The sequence below is a fragment of the Lepidochelys kempii genome, chromosome 9, assembly GCF_965140285.1.
Source record: "Lepidochelys kempii isolate rLepKem1 chromosome 9, rLepKem1.hap1, whole genome shotgun sequence".
Taxonomy (NCBI): Eukaryota; Metazoa; Chordata; order Testudines; family Cheloniidae; genus Lepidochelys; species Lepidochelys kempii.
In genome coordinates this window covers 11,994,797-12,015,856 of record NC_136388.1, presented here as the reverse complement: position 1 = coordinate 12,015,856, position 21,060 = coordinate 11,994,797, and the positions used below count along the sequence as shown (strand labels likewise).

Genomic DNA, 21,060 nt, shown 5'->3' with positions numbered 1-21,060 from the left:
CTGCAGAGAGGAAAGGGGGAGAATGAGAAGCCCCAAGTCATAACGCACTTGTGAGACAGAGCATTCATAGGACAACATGGCTACCTGTGAGGCTTTAAGAGCTACTTGCTATCAGTATACACTTTAGCAACCAGTAACATGGGGAGGGAGGGCAAGGATATTGAAGCATTCAAGATTTTCTGGTTCAACAACTGGTGCTCTGAGGAGCCAGCCCACTGGTCTAGAGCCATACCATGCACTGGGAGCTGAGCTGAAGATTCAGCCTCTTCTTTCAACAGTCGGGCCATTTCAGATTAGGATTGCTATAGAGGCAGTTCTCCAAAGCCATTGGAGGGAAATTGAGAGGAGCACCCAGAGTGCTCACAGCATTGGAGGCTATGAAGTAAGCTGTGCCCAGTCTTCCTTAGCTAGAAGGACAGCCAGGCAAAAAAGGTTTCTATTTTTTAGTAATGAGGGAGCCCACAGGAACGTTTTATTTCTTTTCTCTACCCTTTCAAACCAATACACAGGCGAAGAGCAAAGGGAAAGATCAATGCGTTGCTGGATAAATTCTGACCACTACTATACAGAGGTCTATAAAATCACGAATGGTGTGGAGACAGTGAAGAGGGAAGTGTTTATTCCTTCATATAACACACAAACCAGGAATCTCACTATGAATTTAATAGGCAGCAGGTGTAAAACTAACATGACATACTTCTTCACACAACGCTCAGAACTTGTTGCCAGGGGATGTTGTGAAGGCCAAAAGTATAATTGGTTCCAAAAAAAAAAAAACTAGATCAGTTCACAGGGCAGAGGTCCACCAATGTCTAATAGCCAAGATAGTCAGAGATGCAAACCTCCATGCTCTTGCTGTCCCTAAACCTCTGATTGCCAGAAGCTGGGCCTGGACAGCAGGGGATGGATCACTCAGTAATTTGACCTGTTCTGTTCATTCCTTCTGCAGCATCTGGCATTGGCCATTGCTGGAAGACAGGATACTGCGCTAGATAGAATTTTGGTCGGACCCAACATGGCCATTCTTATGTTCTTATATAATACACCTGTTTGTTACATCCACCAATCTATTTATGTAGTCCTTGCAACTTGTTCTTATATGGTTAATTTTCTAGCAAGCAACTGCTTCACCAACTAGGAGCTAGCAGTTATTGTCGTGGGTAGCTAGAAGCTCGGCCTCTGGGTGGTTTTGACACAGGGCAGAATTCCTTCAGAGTAGGAAACTGCACAGAGCACTGTGTTTAGAAACCTCTTTATAATATATTAACAAGACTGGTGTGCCAAGTGAAAAGGCATATAATACTATTTGTCAGGCTTAACTAGACTGAAGTAACAGTAGAGAAGGGTTGGATATTTCCACGGTTTTCTTTTTAATTTTTCTTTTCTGTTTTACATGTCACCTTTTATTTTAATTGGTATGTGTCTTATCTCTATAACTTATTTGTATGATGTTCATCTTTTGTCAGTGATGAAGTACCAGCATAGTACACCACCCATTAGAACTGAATGGATGGTCTTTTAATTGATCATTAAGCTTTTTTTAAATAGGAGATTTATCTAGGAAAAAATTAAATAAAATAAACCCTATCTAGAAAGAGTGCTAATTTTATACAATTAACGGGGATTGTCTCCAAGGCCATAATCACACTGAAAAGACTCAGAGCTGAACTCCAGCCCTGCACTTGCCACTGAGCACTTGCTGAAATGTTTGTGAAAGCCAAAGGAAATAATGGGAGGTATTACTGCTGAAACAAAATGTCAAAACATTTCAAAATTTTCCAAACAGAACATCTGAAGATGAAAAAGTCAAAATGAAATATTTTGAAATGGTCAAAGCAAAATGTTCCAAGTCTTTCTATGTTTTTTTCCCCACTTTTTTCAGCTGAAACCATTTTTCAAATTTGATCCAAATTCACAAATAGTTTTGGTGCCCCAAAAAATGCTTTTTTCTGCTAACCCACTATTTGCCAAAATTATGTTGCTCTACTTCAGGTCTCAAAATATCATTGTAAATGAGGAATCATCATCAAATGGGGGTGTTCTAGTGGGTCCCACAGGGACTGATTCTTGGCTCTATGCTATTTTTACGTTTGTATTAATTACCTGGAAGAAAACATAAACTTATCACTGGTAAAGTTGCAGATGACACAAAAATTGGGGAAATGTAAATAAAGAAGAGAACAGGTCACTGAAACAGAGCCATTTGGATCTCATGATAAGCTGGGCACAAGCAAACAATATGCATTTTAATATGACTAAATGTATCTATCCAGAAACAAAGAATGCAAACCACCCTTACATGGTAGCGGCTCTATCCTGGAAATTAGTGACTCTGAAAAAGATTTGGGGGTTCTGATGGATAATCAGCTAAACATGAGCTCCCTGTGCAACAATGTGGCCAAAAGGACTAATGCAGTCCTTGGATACATAAATGGGGGAATTTTGAGTAGGAGTAGAGAGGTTATTTTAGCTCTGTATTTGGCTCTGGTGCAACCACTGTTAGAATATTGTGTCCAGTTCTGGTCTCTACAATTCAAGAAGGATGTTGATAAATTGGAGACAGTTCAGAGAAGATCTACAAGAATGATTAAAGGATTAAAAAACATGTCTAAAGTGATAGAGGCAAGGAGCTCAATCTATTTAGGTTTCAGAGTAGCAGTCGTGTTTGTCTGTATTCACAAAAAGAAAAGGCGTACTTGTGGCACCTTAGAGACTAACAAATTTATTTGAGCATGAGCAATCTATTTAGCTTAGCAAAACGAAGTTTGAAAGTTGACTTGATTACAGTCTCTAAAGTCCAAACATGGGGAACAAATATTTAATAATGGGCTCTTCAGTCTAGCAGAGAAAGGCATAACAAGATCCAACGGCTGGAAGTTGAAGCTAGACAAATTCAAACTGGAAATAAGGCATATATTTTTAACAGTGAGAATAATTAACCACTAGAACAATTTAAAAAGGGTTGTGGTGGATTCTCCATCGCTGACCATTTTTAAATCAAGATTGGATGTTTTTCTAAAAGATATATGTTCTAGGAATTATTTTGTGGAAGTTATGGCCTGCATTATTCAGGAGGTCAGAATAGATGGTGACAATGGTCACTTCTGGCCTTGGAATCTATGAAATCTATGAAAGGTACACCCTCTGCAAACTGTTCTTACTAGAAATAAGTCTCAGAATTCTGGATTTTTGCAAACCTCTCAAACTCAGGTCTTGATCCAGTAAGGTGCTGAGTAGTTTATGGGAAATGAACATACAACTTAGAGTGTCTGCTTTTTGGGTCTGGGACTCTCTTGTTGTTGTGTGTTTGTACAGCACCTAGCACAACAGGGTCTAGATCCATGACTAGAAATAGTGATTAATAATTACAGTGGGGGTGAGAGTGCTCAACAACTCCCAGGAGGCTCTAAGCACCTTGTAGGATCAGTCCCTATTGATGGGGTTCATGAAACTATTTCCATTTCATGAACTTTGTCTTTGGCATGTGTATAATTGAAGTCCTGACTTTTGTAACCAGGTTTCTCTAGCTAAAGGGAAGTAAGTCTTAAATTTGGGATAGAATGAATTGCCCAAGCCTGGGCTGGCACAAGTCATTGCACTACAGAGAATTAACCTACTCTATAACATGGCAGAATTTGTAATGTAGTGATATCAGTGATGCCAGCATCAGGCATCAAGAGTCCAGCATTCAGGACTCTAAAAGGTGTGTTATTTTTTCATTTATAGCTTTCTCTCTGCTCCATTTTTCATTTGACTTTTTTGCAGTTGGATTTTGTTCCCTGGTCTCTTCCCTACTCCTTTTTTCCACATTCTCCACTAAGTGGAATTGAGAATCCAACAGCATCCCTGATCAAGTCAAATTTTCAGATGGAGTCTGACTTCCATGGAGTGACACTGATTTACATTGGCTGAGGATTGGCCACTTATAGTCAGATCAGCAATTATATGGTTGATTGGTATTCAAGTACTTAAATATTTTATGACTCCCCATCAGTGTGAAATAGAAAATTAATTCCAAGGGGAGCAGTACAGTTCCCACAAAGGAGCGCTTCTGATTTCCAAGGGAAATTTTATATCAACCCCCTGTGTTTGATTTGCTCAAATGAGTTTGCCTCCACCCTTCCCAGTACTTAACAAACTCCAACAATAACCCTGCCTGGTAGTATCCCTGCTATCCTAGGGTGCTTCCAAAGCACATGCAGGCAGCTAAGGGTGCTAGCTCTGCCAGGTTGGATTCTGGATTTCCGATTAGGATAACGGTCCATAGTTGATCAGCCAACTCATTTTATTAATGACCTAAGCTTCAGTCACACCTGTGCCTTCAGAGATAATTGACTGCTATGCTGCTCTCTTAGTGAAGTCAAACAGAAGGGAACTTTCAGGTTAATGCTATTAACAAGAGTAGACTTGTGCAGGTGCAGTCCTGGAGTGTTGTTATACTGGATTAAATAAAACCCCTGAATATTTATAACTACAGAGATACTGCATGCCTGACTGCAGAAAAACAGCTTTACACCCATCTAGTATTTCTGAGCACTGGAAGAGGAAATGGTTTTCTGTTTATGTTTTATTATTGCATTTTAAAGGTTGTTCAGGCCCAGGGAATTAGTTTTATAATACTACATAACTGAGACTCGTTTAGGGGCCAGGACTTGTCTGCGGTGGGGCAAATGGTGGTACTGTCCCAAGCTCCTCCTGCTCATGATATCAAAGATTGAGCAGATCTTTACAACTTTGATGCCCCTCCTTTTTTCATATGTGCTTTGAGCGGCAGGTCAGTTGTTTGCAATGTTAGCGTACGTGGGATCGTTATTAAGCTTCAGAGTTTGCCCACTACTTAAAATGAATGAGAGCATTTTACGTGTCTCTCAGAGCTAGAGCTGGTCAAAAAGTTTTTCAAGGGAATGTTACTCCATCAGAAAATGCCACATCATCAAAATCAAAATTTTCCACAAGGATGTGTCAATTTTGAGGAAATTTCATTTGGAAAAACAAATGGGGGAAAAATGTGTTTTGATAAGGGTAATGTTTTGTTTTGACCTTTTGAATCAGATGGGACCATTTCAATTTCTTGTTTTGAAATTATTCATTTTGAAATGTATGTGATAAAATGTGTAAATTGTAAAAATTGGAATGAAACATTTCAGTGTAATGGAAACAGAGTTTCAATTGACCTGAAATGAAATTTCATTTGGTGGTAAATTTCAAAATGACAGAATTTCCCACAGAACAGAAATTCTGAGTTTCAACCAGTTCTGCTCAGAGCAACAGTTTTGGTCTCCCTGCAGATGCAGACAGCCGTCACTGCATTGATTTACATTTGGTTCACTTTCTTTAAAGTTATCTGTGCACCAATAAGGGCTAGAGACTTCATTCTTTTAAATAATATTTTTTTAATTCTGTAGCATAATATGTAGGCATTAGGGGATACCTACTCACCCTGTCCAGTGCATGGACTTGTCCTGTGGAGCAGGATCATTTAATATTTTCATGTGAAATCTTCAAATCAAGGTTTAAGAAATGCATGTAGCTGTTTTTTTAATTGGCTTTTGATGCAACATTTAAGGGCTCTAAGAATGTACTGGCCCTATAAGAGTTCATCCGGGTATAGCACATTACTGTTACTGGTTTCTGCCCAGAATAATGGGATGTAGGAGTTGCAACTTGGAGAGACCCTTGAATTTACAGACAAAGCAAAGCATTCTGGGAAGGTTGCTGGGGAAATATTAAGAGCAGCCTTTCCTCAGAAACAGTGGGAAACTTGAAGGGAATAAAGTTAATCCAAGCAAAGGGCTCAGAATGGGGGTTTAGAAGTGTCTGGAAGGAGACATATAGGAAGTACCCAAAGGTGATGTTTTGGGCTTGAAAGTCAGAGATTGAGGGGGAGACCTAGAGTTGCTTGTGGGTCTCAACAGGAGTTGAAGTCTAGGGGTAAAGGACTGCTTGTGAGCTCTGGACTGAGGGTTTTGGTGAATGACACTGGATTTTTGTTTCCCTGGAAGAGCAAGAGTTGACTTGTTTTGGCCAGAGGGCTAAATTAACCTATACAGAAAAGGGGAAAGAGGGCTAAATTAACCTATACAGAAAAGGGGAAAGTGAGGCAGTGACCACACCTGACCAAAGAAGGAGACACAAATCACTTGTACAGGGGCTAATTTCCAAAAGCAGCCTCTAAATGTGTGACCTCAAAAGTATGTGCCAACTTGCCTATGCAACTTTGGGCAGTCATGTTTTATGAGTGTCCCAGAATGTGAACTGCAGTGCAGTGCAAATGGTATTTCAGTGCTCAGCTTAGGTAGTGAGCTCTCTAAGTACCCATTTGGTCTCACAGATATGTTATTGCCACATAAACAAAAATCTGTCTTTTGGGGGGAAGACCAAAATAGCATGGCTGAATATTAAAGCCAAATAGAGGCTGGGCCAAAGCCAATTTGCAGATTTGGTCATGACTGTTTCATGGACACTTCAGTATGAGAGAAACAGTTTCAAAAAATGGTTGAGTTGTTAGGGCTGCTGCATCTGCTAACCAGCAACTAGATATTACACTGGAATTAACCAATCCCAGTCATTAGCAGCATTCTCCAGCAGGTGTCTGGACTCAGCGCATGGGTATCCAGCACGTTACTGCAATTGAAGCAGAGCTAGTAAAGGGAGCCTCCACCCAGCCGATCAGACAAAAGTTATGCCAACCAAGTTGTTATACTTATAACAAGCACACGGGATCTTTATAGGGAAGAAGGCAGCACGCCACATTTATGGAGAATACAACAGTTAGCATATGCTTTTCAATCTCACACGCACACCATGCACACAGTCCTGCCAGTTGATGTTTATAGTTACCAGTCCAGAGTCTGGATCAATATAGTGACCAGCCAGATTGGTCGCAGAGGGGAGCAGGGCTCTGTCAGTCGTGATCCGATGCTCCTGGAGTGTGGCAAAACGAACCCAAAGTCCCATGGCCAAGCACCCTGTTCTTATAGTCTTTTTTCTCCATTGAAGACTATGGATTTTGCTGTGTCAGGTTGTAACTGGTTACTTCTTAATTGGTGTATCTTTTGATGTAAACATTCCAATACACCTCCGAGAGGGTTATCCTGTCCTGGTTCTGATTTAATCAGTTGTTCTGTCTTTAGGGGTGCCAGCCTTCACCTCAGGGTCGTCAATTTGCCCTTCCTTCATTATGGATGTGCGTTGATGATTTTCTGGTGTCGTTAAGTCTCTTTACTCCTTTTTTCTTGACCATCTGGCTGTAACAATGGCCTTCACACCTTGTCTTTTCCTGATGCATACCTTCTTCATTCACACAAACAGTCTTTTTACAGAGACCTTTGAGAATACAAAGTGTCAGTTTATTTTGAATCTCCTTAACATAGACACAATACAACATCCTGTCTTTTACTTACTAAACCTTAAAACAAAGAAATGTATATTTTACTAGAGTGCCTAATTTGTAATACATAAAGGAAACCATAGTAGACATTTCAGGTTTCAGAGTAACAGCCGTGTTAGTCTGTATTTGCAAAAAGAAAAGGAGTACTTGTGGCACCTTAGAGACTAACCAATTTATTTGAGCATGAGCTTTCGTGAGCTACAGCTCACTTCATCGGATGCAGTAGACATTATAACTTATCCTAAAACAAAAGGGTGACCATAATCAGTCATAAGGATTGTTCTGGTCTGTCCCTGCCTTAACATCAGTACAGACACTGGCAGTCTGTCAGATGCATTCCTACCAATGTCCCAGAGGGTCCTATTCAAAAAGGATGGCTGCTATTCAAAAAGGGTGGCTGGTAAAATGAAATCAAGATGCACGTTAGTACCTCTATTCTTATAGTACAGTTATAAAATCCTGTTCCTACATAGTCCCAGGCAGAAGCTGCTCTTCCAATGTCTTCTGACTCAAAGCCTGAGACAAGGAGGTGAGCAGTGAATATCCTGGGGCGGGGGCAATAATTTTTAAAATTTCAGAGTGCAAAATAGGGTTGCCAAGCTTGGTTGGACGTGTTCCTGGAGGTTTCATCTCATGACATAATCTTTAATTAAAGATTAATCTTTAATTCCTGGAGACTCCAGGATAATCCTGGTGGGTTGGCAACCCTAAGTGCAAAGGCAGAGAGAGTAAAAGGGAAAGATTTAGTTTTGATGCACTTTTTAGCTCATTTACATCTAGATCAAACCCTAGAAAGATACTACTTATTGGAAAGAAGAGATACAAAATCTCATGCAGTGTTGTTATGAGGCTGGAAGCAGAGCGTTCCTGCTGCAGGGTCCCTAACTGTGGAACCTGCTTCCTCAGGGGGCCCATCTGAGCCAGAGTTTGTTAGTCTGACAGTGTGGTGCAAAGTTCATCTTTACAGGTATTCCTTTGGCTAACCCAAAGCACTCCGTCATCTTTCTGCATCGCTTTATATTGACATTTATCCCAGATGCTAAAGCAATGGGCACTACCGATCTATTCAGAAATCTCAGCAGTGTTCATGAAGCAGAACTTCTTCCAGGTGAAATGTTCTTTATTTTGTTCCCCGTTCTGCTGCGGTGCATCGCAGGCACCAAAAGCTGCAAATTACTTGCGTCAGTGCTCATCAGTAAGAGCCCTTCACAAAAGAAACTCGAGAAATTAAATCAATACACCTCAGCCAACTTATCAAAAGTGCTCAAGATGTTTAGGTCATTAAGCAGCAATAGAGAGTAATGAGAAAAACAAGATCGCACGTCATTAGCATTAACTGCAGTGTGTTGTATCATTTTTGGTTTCCAAACGAAAAGCTGCATAGCAAACAGGGACGCTGATTGAGGTGTAAAATGTGAACCTACTAAGGTCACTGAGAAGGAAAGAATCATAGAATCATAGAATATCAGGGTTGGAAGGGACCTCAGGAGGTCATCTAGTCCAACCCCCTGCTCAAAGCAGGACCAATCCCCAATTTTTGCCCCAGATCCCTAAATGGCCCCCTCAAGGATTGAACTCACAACCCTGGGTTTAGCAGGCCAATGCTCAAACCACTGAGGAGAGCAAGGAGCTAAAATTTGTCCCTCGTAGCAAATGAGCATGCAGGAACTCTGCATCAGCTTCTGTGTTCATTAATTTAACAAACCATCATGGGTGAATTTAGTGCTCATGAATGCAAAGCCCTAATAAATGAGTGGAGACAGAACCACTGCTGGGTGGGAGCTGGACAAGCTTCCCAGACATAGCTGTGCCAATGTACCTCGGTCTTGACCCGCTGCAGCCTGGGGTCTCTCTTCACCACAGGAAGAGATATGGGAGTCAATCTGAAGAGACTACCAAATTCATTTCCATTTGTAACTTAAACCCAGGCCTTTAGTGGTAAAAAGGTAGCATACTAACTCACTGTCAAAGACTGTTGGCTTCTTTAATAATACCAAGCCTCACTAAAGAACTGTAAAAAACCACTTCACAACACTCTTGAGTGAAAGGTAATTGTTATTCTTCCCCCATCTTACAACTGAAGAAACTTAGATGTAGAGAGGTGATGCCATTACAACACATGAGATCCTGGCTCACAGAATCAGTTCTGTACTGATTCATCCAGAACATGCTGCCTTGTCATGGTGACACTGAAGAGCTGCCTCACCCCTTATTTAACTCCATAGCAAAACTATGACTGTTTTAAACGGGAACAGAATTAAATGCTAGTGGAACATTGTTAACTATCCAGGTTTTGTCTTCAGCTAAACATCCATCCAGCTTTTGCACCATGAAAGCCCTCAAACCTGGCTTCTCCGTACAGCTGGCTGGAAAATGGGAACATATGTGAACAATCTGTCCCATTTCTTTGTCAAAACATTTTGAAATTTTTCAACCAGTTCTACTTCTCTGTCTAGGAAAGAACTTAGGAGATGCTGCAGTACATCGTGGTCTAGATTTGTCTGTCATCTGTAGAACTTCCAAATTCGTCTGTGACATCATTTGTTTCCTTCCTTCATGTTAAAGATCATAAATTGTTTCCTGGAGAGCTTGTTTGCTCAGGAATTTGTAAGGAGAGAGAGATTTTAACCTTTAGGTTTCCAAATCAGATCTGGAGATGGCTGAACATCATCTCAGCACCATCTGGTCTGGTAGCCTAGGTGACTAACCCAGGATAACCCACGGATGATAGTTTTGCAACAAAGCACAAAACCAGACAAGTTTCATTAGAAACCCAAGATTCAGAAAAGGTTTGTCAGATATGCCCAGCTAGGGTGCCCAAGAGGAAAGACAGTCCTGTGGTTAGGATGCTAGCCTGAGAATTGGGAAACCAAGGTTCCATCCCCTGCTCTGCCTCAAACTTCCTGCGTGACCTTGGGCAAGTCACTTAGTTTCTCAGTGCTTCTGTTTCCCACTTGTACATTGAGAATAATAGCATTTCCCTGCCTCTGATGGGTGTTGTAAGGATAAAGATTTGTGAGATGCTCAAATGCTGCAGTAATGGGGACCATACAAATAAAGGAGATTCTTGGTGGGGGCAGAAAGGGTGATTCCTATTCTGGGATGCAGAAGGCCACAGTATGAGGTTACCAACAGTGAAAGAGCAACAGTAGATCTGCGTGGAACCTTTTGGGTTCCATTAATACTGAATGGACCGAGGGGTGGGGAAGGGCAGCAAGTAGGCTACCTGCACCCAAAGAACTTCTCCTGAACTGGGGAGAAGGGGTCCCACTTTCTGGGCACCCCAAAGGCTGTAAGAAGGAGTCAGAGCCAGCTAGATGATCTCCCTCCACAAGACATATGAACAAGCCACACACCCAGGGAAGGACACTGGCTCAGGGCATCCAAAGGGTAAGTGATGAAACTCTCTGAGATCATTGGTGAATGGGTATAAACACTGAATTAGCTACCCCAGCATTCCTAGATACAAGCCAGAACTCAGCCAGATGGGCAAAGTGGAGAAGATTACCCAGTGCTGCTCTATGGATGCCTATGAGCCACTCTATGGGTAAGGAGATGGTGCCCCGTTCAAGTTCTCTCTGTCAGAGATTTGGCTTCAAAAGCAGCTCCCAGCAAAATTATTAGAAATGAGCTGTGTAAAGCCCTGGTAGCCCCTGTCCATACCAAAAACACATAGTGTACTATGTTCAATTCCATACAACAAGTGTCGGCCAGTACTTGACATGGATGCAGGTTCACAGCTGATTGGGAAAGGATTTTAATTGTGAAAGAACACAGAACAACAATTCATTTTCACTGTTACTTTTCTGTAAAATATTTCAAGTTTTTGTCAAAAAAAAACAAAAAACTCTTTGTTTTCAGCAACCAAAAATCAAAAAAGTATGGCTAGTCAGGCAAAAATGAAGTTTTCCTGAAAATATTTGATGGAAAAACAAGACAAACTTTCTCAAAACTGGACATTTCCCATGGAAGTTTCCATTTTGATGCAAAAGCCATTTTGCACTGGGGCACATTCTGAATGAAAGCTTTGGACCCAGTTCCACTTGAAATGCTATGAAATCTATCAAGTGAAGGCAGACATCACTGAAACACATTACACCCATAAAGTCCTACAGCCAACCCTTGGTCTGACATACACCAGGGAGGGCAAGAAGCTCACTAATTTGAGCACAGTACTGAGTGTCAAGAACTGCTGAGTTTTAATCCCAGCCTTGACACCCATAACCCCTGTGATCCTGGGCAAACCACTTAACTCCTCTGCTCTTCTATCTCCCCATTCGCAAAATGGGGATTGCAATCCTTCCCTCTTCCATGGGCTGTTTGTGTGCTGTTGCACCAGTAGGTTCTGCAGGGGTTACTTTGAGCGCCTGGATGCTTATTTTAAGAAGAACATAAAAACCTGACAAGCAATAATTACAGTGTTGATAACCAGGGAAGGAATATTGATGTTTCAAAGCTCACATGACTAATTGGCCCTGAAACAGCTGTGCATGTAATTTCTGTGGTGTTTACTGTGTGTAACACAGAAAGGGCTGGAGGGTGAATTTTGTTTTGGTGGTGGAGAAACAGTCCTTCCTGAAGCACGGTTCTTCTGTGCCATGCGGTAATCTGGGGTGACCTTTCCCTTATTATATTGTCAAGCAGAATGAATTGGAGAGTGAAGAAATAAATGCCCATCTCTATTCCTTAATCACCTGCTTGGACTGGGATTTCTAACCACAGCATTATTCTTACTCAACATTAAGAATGCTGATGCTTATCAGCCACTGAGAATGGGCAGACACTGTTCACACCAGCACTGAGAGGAACACTTAGTTCCATCGGGGAGGGAGAGAGACTGGGGGAATACAATACAGAAGGCAAGTTTCTCCTCTGACTGTATCCAGCCTTGTTTCCTCTTTCAGAGCAGCTTTTTTTTTTTTCCCCTTGCTAAAAAGGGTATCTCAGGATGTCAGTTGCAGGGTCTCCTGCTCCCTTTCATGGCCTCCCAGAAAGGAGCTTTTGAAAAATATCAGCTGTCTCTTCCTAACGGATGCAAGGGTTTCCTCCTCCTGCGGATATGGGAGATGCTGCTTTCTCTTTTCTAGCTCTTTGAAATGGGTTACTACTAGGAATCTAAATGAGATTTTTGTTCCCCATTCACACTGACTGTCTGTGCTTCTTTATCTCCACACTTCCTTTTCCCCTTGTGCTGTGAGTATCTTCCCACCCACAGCCAGCTTAAATGCTGGTGAGGGTAAAAGGATCCAAATGGAGTTTTGGGGGGATGTTTACGTTGTTTGTTTGTTTTTTCCTTTTCATTTTTCTCACTCTCAGTCCCTTCCCCCACCCCCACCCCTTTCTCTTCAGACTCCTTTTCTTTTCTCTTTTCATGTGAGGCCTGGGTTTCAGAAGCAGGACATCCAATGTTGTGTAAGCAGGGTTATTGCTTCTCTGTGGTCTGTGGAGGATTGAGGACTATTTTTAAAGTGGTGCTGGGCGTGATAAGAGGCTTTAATTACAAGGTAAAATGTGTGGCTGTGTGTATACGCGCAAGGGCAAGGAATTTTTTTTAAAGGTTCTGTAAAAAGTAGTGAGAGCATCAGGTCCTGTTCCCGTGGGGTGGGAGACCCCAGGACGGGGTGTTGTTGGAGAGCGAGCCTTCCCTACGCTCACCTCTTAATGACTCCTATCCTGTGGGGCTGGCCTGGCTCCCCACTCCAGTCCACTGGCCCTCGCTACAGAATGCAAGCAGGCCCTCCCTCTGCCACACCCCATCTGACCCCCTTCCTGGCCATGGATGGGGGTCTGGGGGAGGAGGAGGCTGTTCCCGCTGTGGCCGGGGCTCCCCTGAGATGGGGGCTCTGTGCAAGTGCGCCAAGTGCACATTGATTAATTGGGCCTGCACAGGCCCAGCATAGTAGGCACTTACAAACAAATAGCCAGAGACCAAAAGAACTTACAATCCAAATAAACAAGACAGAGTAGGTGGGAGGGGAATCAGAGGCCCAGAGGGTACCTCTACACAACAGACATTTCCCAGCTCTGCTCAAGCCATCACCTAAAATCAGCAGCATGGCCACAGTGGCACAGGCTGGCCACCCAAGTACGTACCCAGGGGGTTGGGTAGCATTGTGTTCAGGCTGTGGGCGCACTGCTGTCTGTAGCATGCCAGCTCAAGCAGAGCTAGCCTGTGTACATCTATCAAAGCTGGGAATCACACTTCCCAGCTGCTGTGTAGATACTCAGAGTGACTTGCCCAGGGTCACACAGCAACGGAGCCCAGCACAGATTCAGCAAGTGCCCTAGCCCCTGAGCCATACTGCCTTTCTGAGAATGGTTGAATCTCAGGGGATCTGCCTGAAGCTCGAGGCTCTCTGAACAAAGGCCCTGTGCTTCCACACTGACTCTGAGTCCCCCTGCTCCATGGAAGTGTGTGCCGGCTGCTAGAGATTCCCCTGCCTCTGTCTGCCCCGGCACTCTGCTTAAATGGGTGGCTCCCCGGAACAATGCTCCTTGGTGCACATAACCTAATGTGATTTGGGGAGATTTCCCTCTTGTGGCTAGAGGAGAACACCAGGCCTGCTCCCCCTGCCCCAACAGGGGGGTCCCCAACCTGACGGGTTTCAGAGTAGCAGCCCTGTTAGTCTGTATCCGCAAAAAGAAAAGGAGGACTTGTGGCACCTTAGAGACTAACAAATTTATTTGAGCATAAGCTTTCGTGAGCTACAGCTCACTTCATCAGATGCATGCAGTGGAGTGAGCTGTAGCTCATGAAAGCTTATGCTCAACCTGAAGGGTGTGAGGCTGCTTTGGTGGAGGAGAATTTGCCTTTCAGGAATTGCACACACTGCACCTTCCCATCCAGTAAAGCGCTTTCAGATCTACTCTAATTCGCCCTGCAGCAAACTGAGGGGAGTAAATATTTAATGAAGACCAGGGTGTTTGAAAACTGAGGGGCTGGCTATTACAAGCAAACACTAAGGGTACCTGGGCACTCCATCCCCTTGCTCCTACTGCTGGCAGCGTCTGACAAATGTTTAGATCCCTTTCAATGACTAGCCCAATCTCATTGCCACCCATTTCACCCAGGGACCTTAGAGAGGAACTTCATTAGCCCTGTCTTGCAGACAGGGGCTGGTGCTAGGAAAAGCACTGGTGCATCTCCTTAAACCAGCCGGGTGGAGGAGCATGTAGGACTGAAGAAATGCTGAACTTGCTCATCCAAAGTCCCCGCTAGGCCCACCAGCTGTCACAGTTAAGTGGAGACCTCGTGTGGCTGCAGAGAATGTATTTTGTAACGGCTCAGGTGGGGTTCCTAATTCCTTATGTAAGAGGCAGGACTGCATGTGTTGGAGGCTGAGCGCCAATATAATAGCATTCTGCACTTTCACTGCACTTTTCATCCAAGAGTCTCAAAACACTTTGAAAATATTAGGGCTAGATCCTTGGCTGACAAGTTGTCACAACCCCACAGAAGTCAATGGGACTGCACTGATTTACACCAGCTGAGGGTTTGACCATCCTTATTTAAGCCTATATGAAATCCATGGGAGTTAGGTTCCTGGGCCAGAGAGGTCACATTAATCACTAATTAGTTGTTTGGTGCTTCCTCGCTCAAATAGGGACAGTGCTATTGAAGTGTTTCAAGGAGAGACGCAGCCAAAGCTCTCCAAGCTATCTGCAGACTTTGCAGAAGACATACCCAAAGCACTCTCAGTCAGTCTTATAATGGTTTAGATTGTGCCTGCAAGCAAAGTGCAGAGCTTTTGACATCACTGATGATCCTTCTGTATTAGAGCCCTGTGTCCTTCATCATTGGCAATGGACGTAGAAATGGACAAATCCATTATTAAATACGAGGAGTGGATCGTGATCCACATACCTAAAAGGCAAACCAAACCCATATAATTTAGTGAGAAAAGCTTATGCTTTCCTGACTGAAAAGGCCTGTGTGGTACTGAGCACCTGCAATCCCTCCTGGTGTTATGGTTCAAGTAATATTTAGAAGGGGTGGCAGGTTCCGTATGTGAACACAATGTCCTTCTATTCAGTCACCAGTGCCTATAGAGTTGTGAAGCGCCTTGAAGGGGAAGATGAGAAGCTTGAACTTAATGCAAAAGACAATGGAAACTCAGTGAGGAGATCCAAAGAAGGGAGTGACAGCAGAGGTGTAAGATTTGAGGATGTTATAATTTTTGGTGGATAAAAGTACAGGGGAACAAAGCAAGGGCAAGGAAGGTATTAAAATAGCAAAAGCAAGAAATGAGCCTGTTGCATCCTTGCTGGATAGCCAAGCTCGGTAGACAGCCAAAGAAAGGGGAATAGGATGTGAAAGCCCGTGGTGTCAAGATATATGGAATCACAGTCCATCTTGAATAGGCAGGTTTTCTTTTAAATAAACAAACAGCTGCAGCTCCAAACAGGTTTCCTCACAGCTTGAATTCCAATTTTGTTTCTCTTGTTTACCAGGGACCCCACTGACTCTGGAATTCTACAGTGCACACAGAGAATTTACTGGCTGAAATATATACTGAAGTGAATATGGGAGGGCATAAGGTCAAGACAGTGACTAATGCAAGGTAGGAGCAGTGCTCTTTCCGTACTTTGGTTAATTTCATGATAGACTTAGGGGCCAATTCCTGAATAGTCAAGTGGAAAACTAGTCTGTTGGCAGGACCAAAATATACACATTTTAAAAGCAGAATAACATTTAAGTACATCTGTTTCCCCTCACATTTCAGAATGTAAATTGCTTAGCAGAAGGACTGGTTCAACCAAGCCCCTTTCCTCTCCCACTCTCTTTTGATGCCCAGCATTATCCCCCTCGGCATTAATGACATTTGTACTTCTGTAATAGTCTTTTCAAGTTCAGGGAGCTAAAATTATCTCCTTTATTAAAAAAAGACCTACATTCAAATGGAGGTGCGTAATATTTGGTCCATTTAATTATTTCCAAAAACATTTCAACCAAAGATGCTTTTTGGGTTCATTGCAAAATCCTGAGTGCAAAAATTAGTAAAATATATACCCAGATTAAAACCTTCCCCCCTCCCGAGGGATTAATTAATTTCAGTGTAGCCCCATTTTCGTTGTTGACCTTGATTAGAGACCCATTTTAAATGTTTGTACATGGGCTTTTCAGTTTGGCAGTGGTTTCTATTTCTTAAGACATACTGACCTCTACAGATATGTAGAGACTTTTAAAAACATCACACCACTGAAATTAATCTTTACAGAGACAGGGTGAAACCATTTTTCCCTGTTTCCCAAAGGTAGTTGACATAACTTTGGTTTTCCTCAGAGATCTTCCAGGTTGCTGCACTGGAGAGGGCCAGCACCCCGTATTGTACTCCACCCAAAGCCCTCCCCACTCCACCCCTCCCCCCCATATGCCAGTACACACAAACTCAGGAAACATGAGCAATTTCAAATATGGTCCATGGTTGGAGCCTAAAAGCTAACAGCTTTCTGTCTGCAGAACAGGCCTTTATGTTTTGCTTCTGCTGCAGTTTCTCTGAATTCAGTGTTCTTCTGTCAATATCGGCCCAGGACACCTATTCACTGAAGTTCAAAAGTATTTAAATGTAAATCCAAAGAAGCAGAGTGTTCAATAATCCCATAGTACCTACTTAGATTTCCTGACTTCTGTGCTTCACTTCTGTTAAGAACATAGGCCCCAAAGATTTCTAAGGCATCTCTCACTAATGTGTCTAGGCACTAATATTAAGGACCACGCTGCAGCTGGAAGTGTAATTTCCAGCTAAAGTAGGCAGGTGCACACTAGTTTTGATCAAACGAGTGTGCTACCAATAGCAGTGCCAGGGCGGTGTGGGCGGTGGCTCGGGCTAGCCACCCTGAATACATACCTAGGTTCCGGGTAGGTTGTACTCAGGCCAGCTAGCCTGAGGTGCCGCCCAAATTGCTGTTTTTAGCACACTAGCTCAGTCAAAGCTGTCAGATGTACATCTACTCAAGATGGAAATTACACCTCCCACTACAGTGGTGGTACCATTCCACCCTTAGCGACTTGCCATCTGCAATGTTCTTCAGGATCTACAGGTATGCCTTCACTACATGCGTAGCTCAAGTGTGACCTCTGGGGTGTGGTGCGGGGTCAGGTTAGGGGTAACAGGACTGCAAGCTGGAGGTAGCTAGCTCATCAGGGAAGGGGTGGTTGGAGCCTGAGAGCACCTGAAACTCAGGCTACTAATGCAGTGGGGATGCAGTTTAAGAGAGTGAGTCACCTGCCATGGTGGGACCAAGGAGAGAATATGAGTGGAAAACAAAAGATTCCATGGCTGCCTCTTTTCCATTCAAGTATTGACCTAGCTCAACCACAATTACTAGCTTATATAAGAACTGACCAGATCACATGTTATCACTAGACAGCTGCAGGCTAGTGGCTTTGTTGTTCTATTCACTAAAGCTCTCAGCAATAAGATAACAGGAACCTAGTAGGCCCCCAAGCCCTGTCTCCTGAATAGACCTGCAGAACATTATCATTATTATCATTGGTGTGGTCCCATAAAGGTACATGGCTCCATTCAAAGACCTGAATGTGCCATCATACAATACAGAAGAAATGCAGAGTGGGATTGTGATCTTTCTGCAGGAGCTGAAATACTTTGCAGAACAGAAGCAAAACGTCAGCCTGGGTATCAAATGTATACAATCTTTCCAAACAATGGGCCTGATTCTCCTTCTCAATGGGCCTGGTACTTGTGTGTGTCATTTACATATAAGCAAAGGTCCACCGTTCTGACTGCAAAGCATTTTACACAGGTGGAAATGACTGCACTTTGTGCAAGGTAAGGGAGAATCTGACCCAATAACTTTAAGAACAGCCATTCCTATTACAGAAGATTATGTATGCTGTAGCTGCCAACCTAACAGCTAGGTCAACAGCTAGGTCAACAGACGAACGCTTCTGTTCACCTAACTACTGTCACTCAGGTAGTGTTCTTACAGCGATGGAAAACCCCCTTCTGTTGGGAGATAGCGCTTACACTACAGTGTTATGCTGTAGCTATGCTGCTGGATTCCCACTAGTGTAGACATGGCCAAGGTCAACCCTACATCCCCCACCCAGGTTTGATCTGACTATCTATACAGAGGTAAAATCTCCCTGTGCCTTGTCACCACCAGGAATTTACGTGAAGTTAGTTACCTCCATGTACAAACCACACTCTTTTTTCCCATAAGAACAGCCATACTGGGTCAGAACAATGGTCCATCTAGCCCAGTATCCTGTCTTCCAACAGGGTCAATGCCAGATGCTTCAGAGGGAATGAACATAACGGAGCTATTTCAAGTGATCCATCCCCTGTCACCCACTCCCAGCTTCTGGCAGTTAGAGGCGTAGGACACCAAGAGCATGGAGTTGCATCTCTGATAATCCTGGCTAACAGTCATTGATAGACCTATGCTCCATGAACTTATCTAATTCTTTTTTGAACCCTGTTATAGTTTTGGCCTTCACAACATCCCCTGGCAACAGGTTCCACGGGTTGACTATGCATTGTGTGAAGGAGTATTTCCTTATGTTTCTTTTAAACCTGCTGCTTATTAGTTTCACTGGGTGACCCCAGGTTCTTGTGTTAAATCTGTAAATAACACTTCCCTATTCATTTTCTCCACACTGTTCATGATTTTATAGACCTCTATCATATCGTCCCTTAGTCATCTCTTTTCTAAGATGAACAGTCCGACTCTTCTTAATCTCTCTTCATATGGAAGCTGTTCCATACCCCTAATTATTTTGTTGCCCTTCTCTGTACTTTTTCCAATTCTAATATATCCTTTTTGGAGATGGGGCAACCAGAACTGCATGCACTATTCAAGTTGTGGACGTACCATGGATTTATTTAACAGCATAATGATGTTTTCTGTCTTATTAGCTATTCTTTTCCTAATGGTTCCTAACATTGTGTTAGCTTTTTTGACCATCACTGCACATTGAGCAGATATTTTCAGTAAAGACATAGTCACTTTTCTGAGTATCTATACTTTGGTGTGTTTCTGATGTGTCTCAACTAGACCTTTTTACCTCAAATTAATTGATTCCTAGTTAACTCAATGTAATTAACATTGTGAAGTGTACAGACTAGCCTTTACAAATGTGTTAACTACCTTGATTTAATTGGAAATTAATTAACTCCTAGTGTGGGCAAACCCAGAGGAAATGAATTGACTGTGCATGCTCTATATGCTAATTTAAAATATCTGTAACATGTAACTGCAAACCAAGTTCTTTTCGACATGAGTGAGCATTAATCTTCATTCACATTCAGTGGCTCTAAGTACCAAGCTATTAAATTAAGCTATTTTTCAGTTTTCCAAGCTCAAAAACATTATAATATGATTTTTTGTCAGAAGATACATCATAATTTTATTTTCAAAGAGCCTCTTATTTCAACTTCTCCTTCAGATACTTTCCACCCCACTTTCTGATGCAACTGGTTTATCATATTTTAGCTTTTGATTATCTGGAAAACCACATTCAGGATCTGTGTCTGTTTCCCCCCCATACCTGTGAGAGGCAGACAGTGTGAATTACACAAGGTTAGATACAAAACTCTTTTCTGCTAAGTAAGACTGCTTCTGTTTCTGAGCATGAAGCAAAGAGATTTAATTTTCTCATTTTGCTCAGAAAATTGAAAAAGTCAACGGATAAAAAAGTGTGAAATAAGAATTAACAGCCAAAGAGTGGGACCTGTCTACTTTTTATCACAAGAACTTTCATTTGTTCTTTGTATTTGCTGCACCGCAAATTGTCATTATGTACAATATATGCATTTATTTTAGAATCTTTTTCATTCTTTACCTCAAGAAATAGAGAGTTAAGAATGCTCAGTTATTAGGGAATCAGCTTTGGTGTGTGAGAGTAACATAAATTGAAATCTGTAGTTCAGATGCTGAGGTAAAGTTCTGAAGTATGCTATGGTGTGGCTGCCGTAAAAGAGCTGATGTGTAAAGCTCAACATCCAAAAAGGTCAATTTTAGTTAGGACGATACTAATGCTTTTAAAAATAGTGTGGTGAAAGATCACCTTAAAAGCTAAGAAAAAAATGCTGCATTCTGGCTCATCTAGATAAATTAAATCCAGCTACAAGGTATGGATGAGAAATCTGGTACAGTACCACAGGTCTTGCATAGTAACATGAAAGGCATGTTGAAATCAAAATGACCTCAGCTCACATTTGTGCAGAAATAGCAAAGACAGGTTGAAGGTTGCTAGTGCCATCTGGCTTTTTGCTGCACAGGACTGTCCAGAATTTTTAATGGATAAAGCAATCACCTCATACAAATGTCAGATATTGCTAATATTTAATGAAAAGTCATAATAGAGCAGGTAATATTTTTATGGCACGAGGAAATGCCCTTGTTCTACATTTACATTGATTTGACATTGACAGCATCATAACCTTGGTTTTGTCATAGTATTTGGCAGTTAGTAAGTGAGGTTGAGCATCACCTCCAAAATGTCGGAACAGCTCTCCCCAATCCACTTTTATTTCCAAGGTTTCAAATTTAATGGTAATATACCAGACCAGAGGTTCCAAACTCAGGGCTCCAGAGCACTTGCTAATGGTCCACGCAGAGACAGCAGATAATGCACTTCTGGCTGTCATCTTTGCTCTAACTACTAAACTACATTAAAAGAAGCTAAATGTGTACTGAATAATTTT

The 21,060-nt window shown here is 42.4% G+C and overlaps 1 protein-coding gene across 1 annotated transcript in view; it reads right to left on the bottom strand.

Annotated features, from left to right (window-relative positions):
- Positions 1-6,824: 6,824 nt before the first annotated feature.
- The window catches only part of ZMAT3 (zinc finger matrin-type 3), a 62,238-nt gene continuing 48,002 nt past the window's right edge, over positions 6,825-21,060 (bottom strand). Inside the window, exon 7 of the mRNA XM_073359325.2 lies at positions 6,825-7,326. Coding sequence (XP_073215426.1) covers positions 7,317-7,326 — 10 coding nt within the window. The 3' untranslated portion in view covers positions 6,825-7,316. The remainder of the gene's footprint in view (positions 7,327-21,060) is intronic.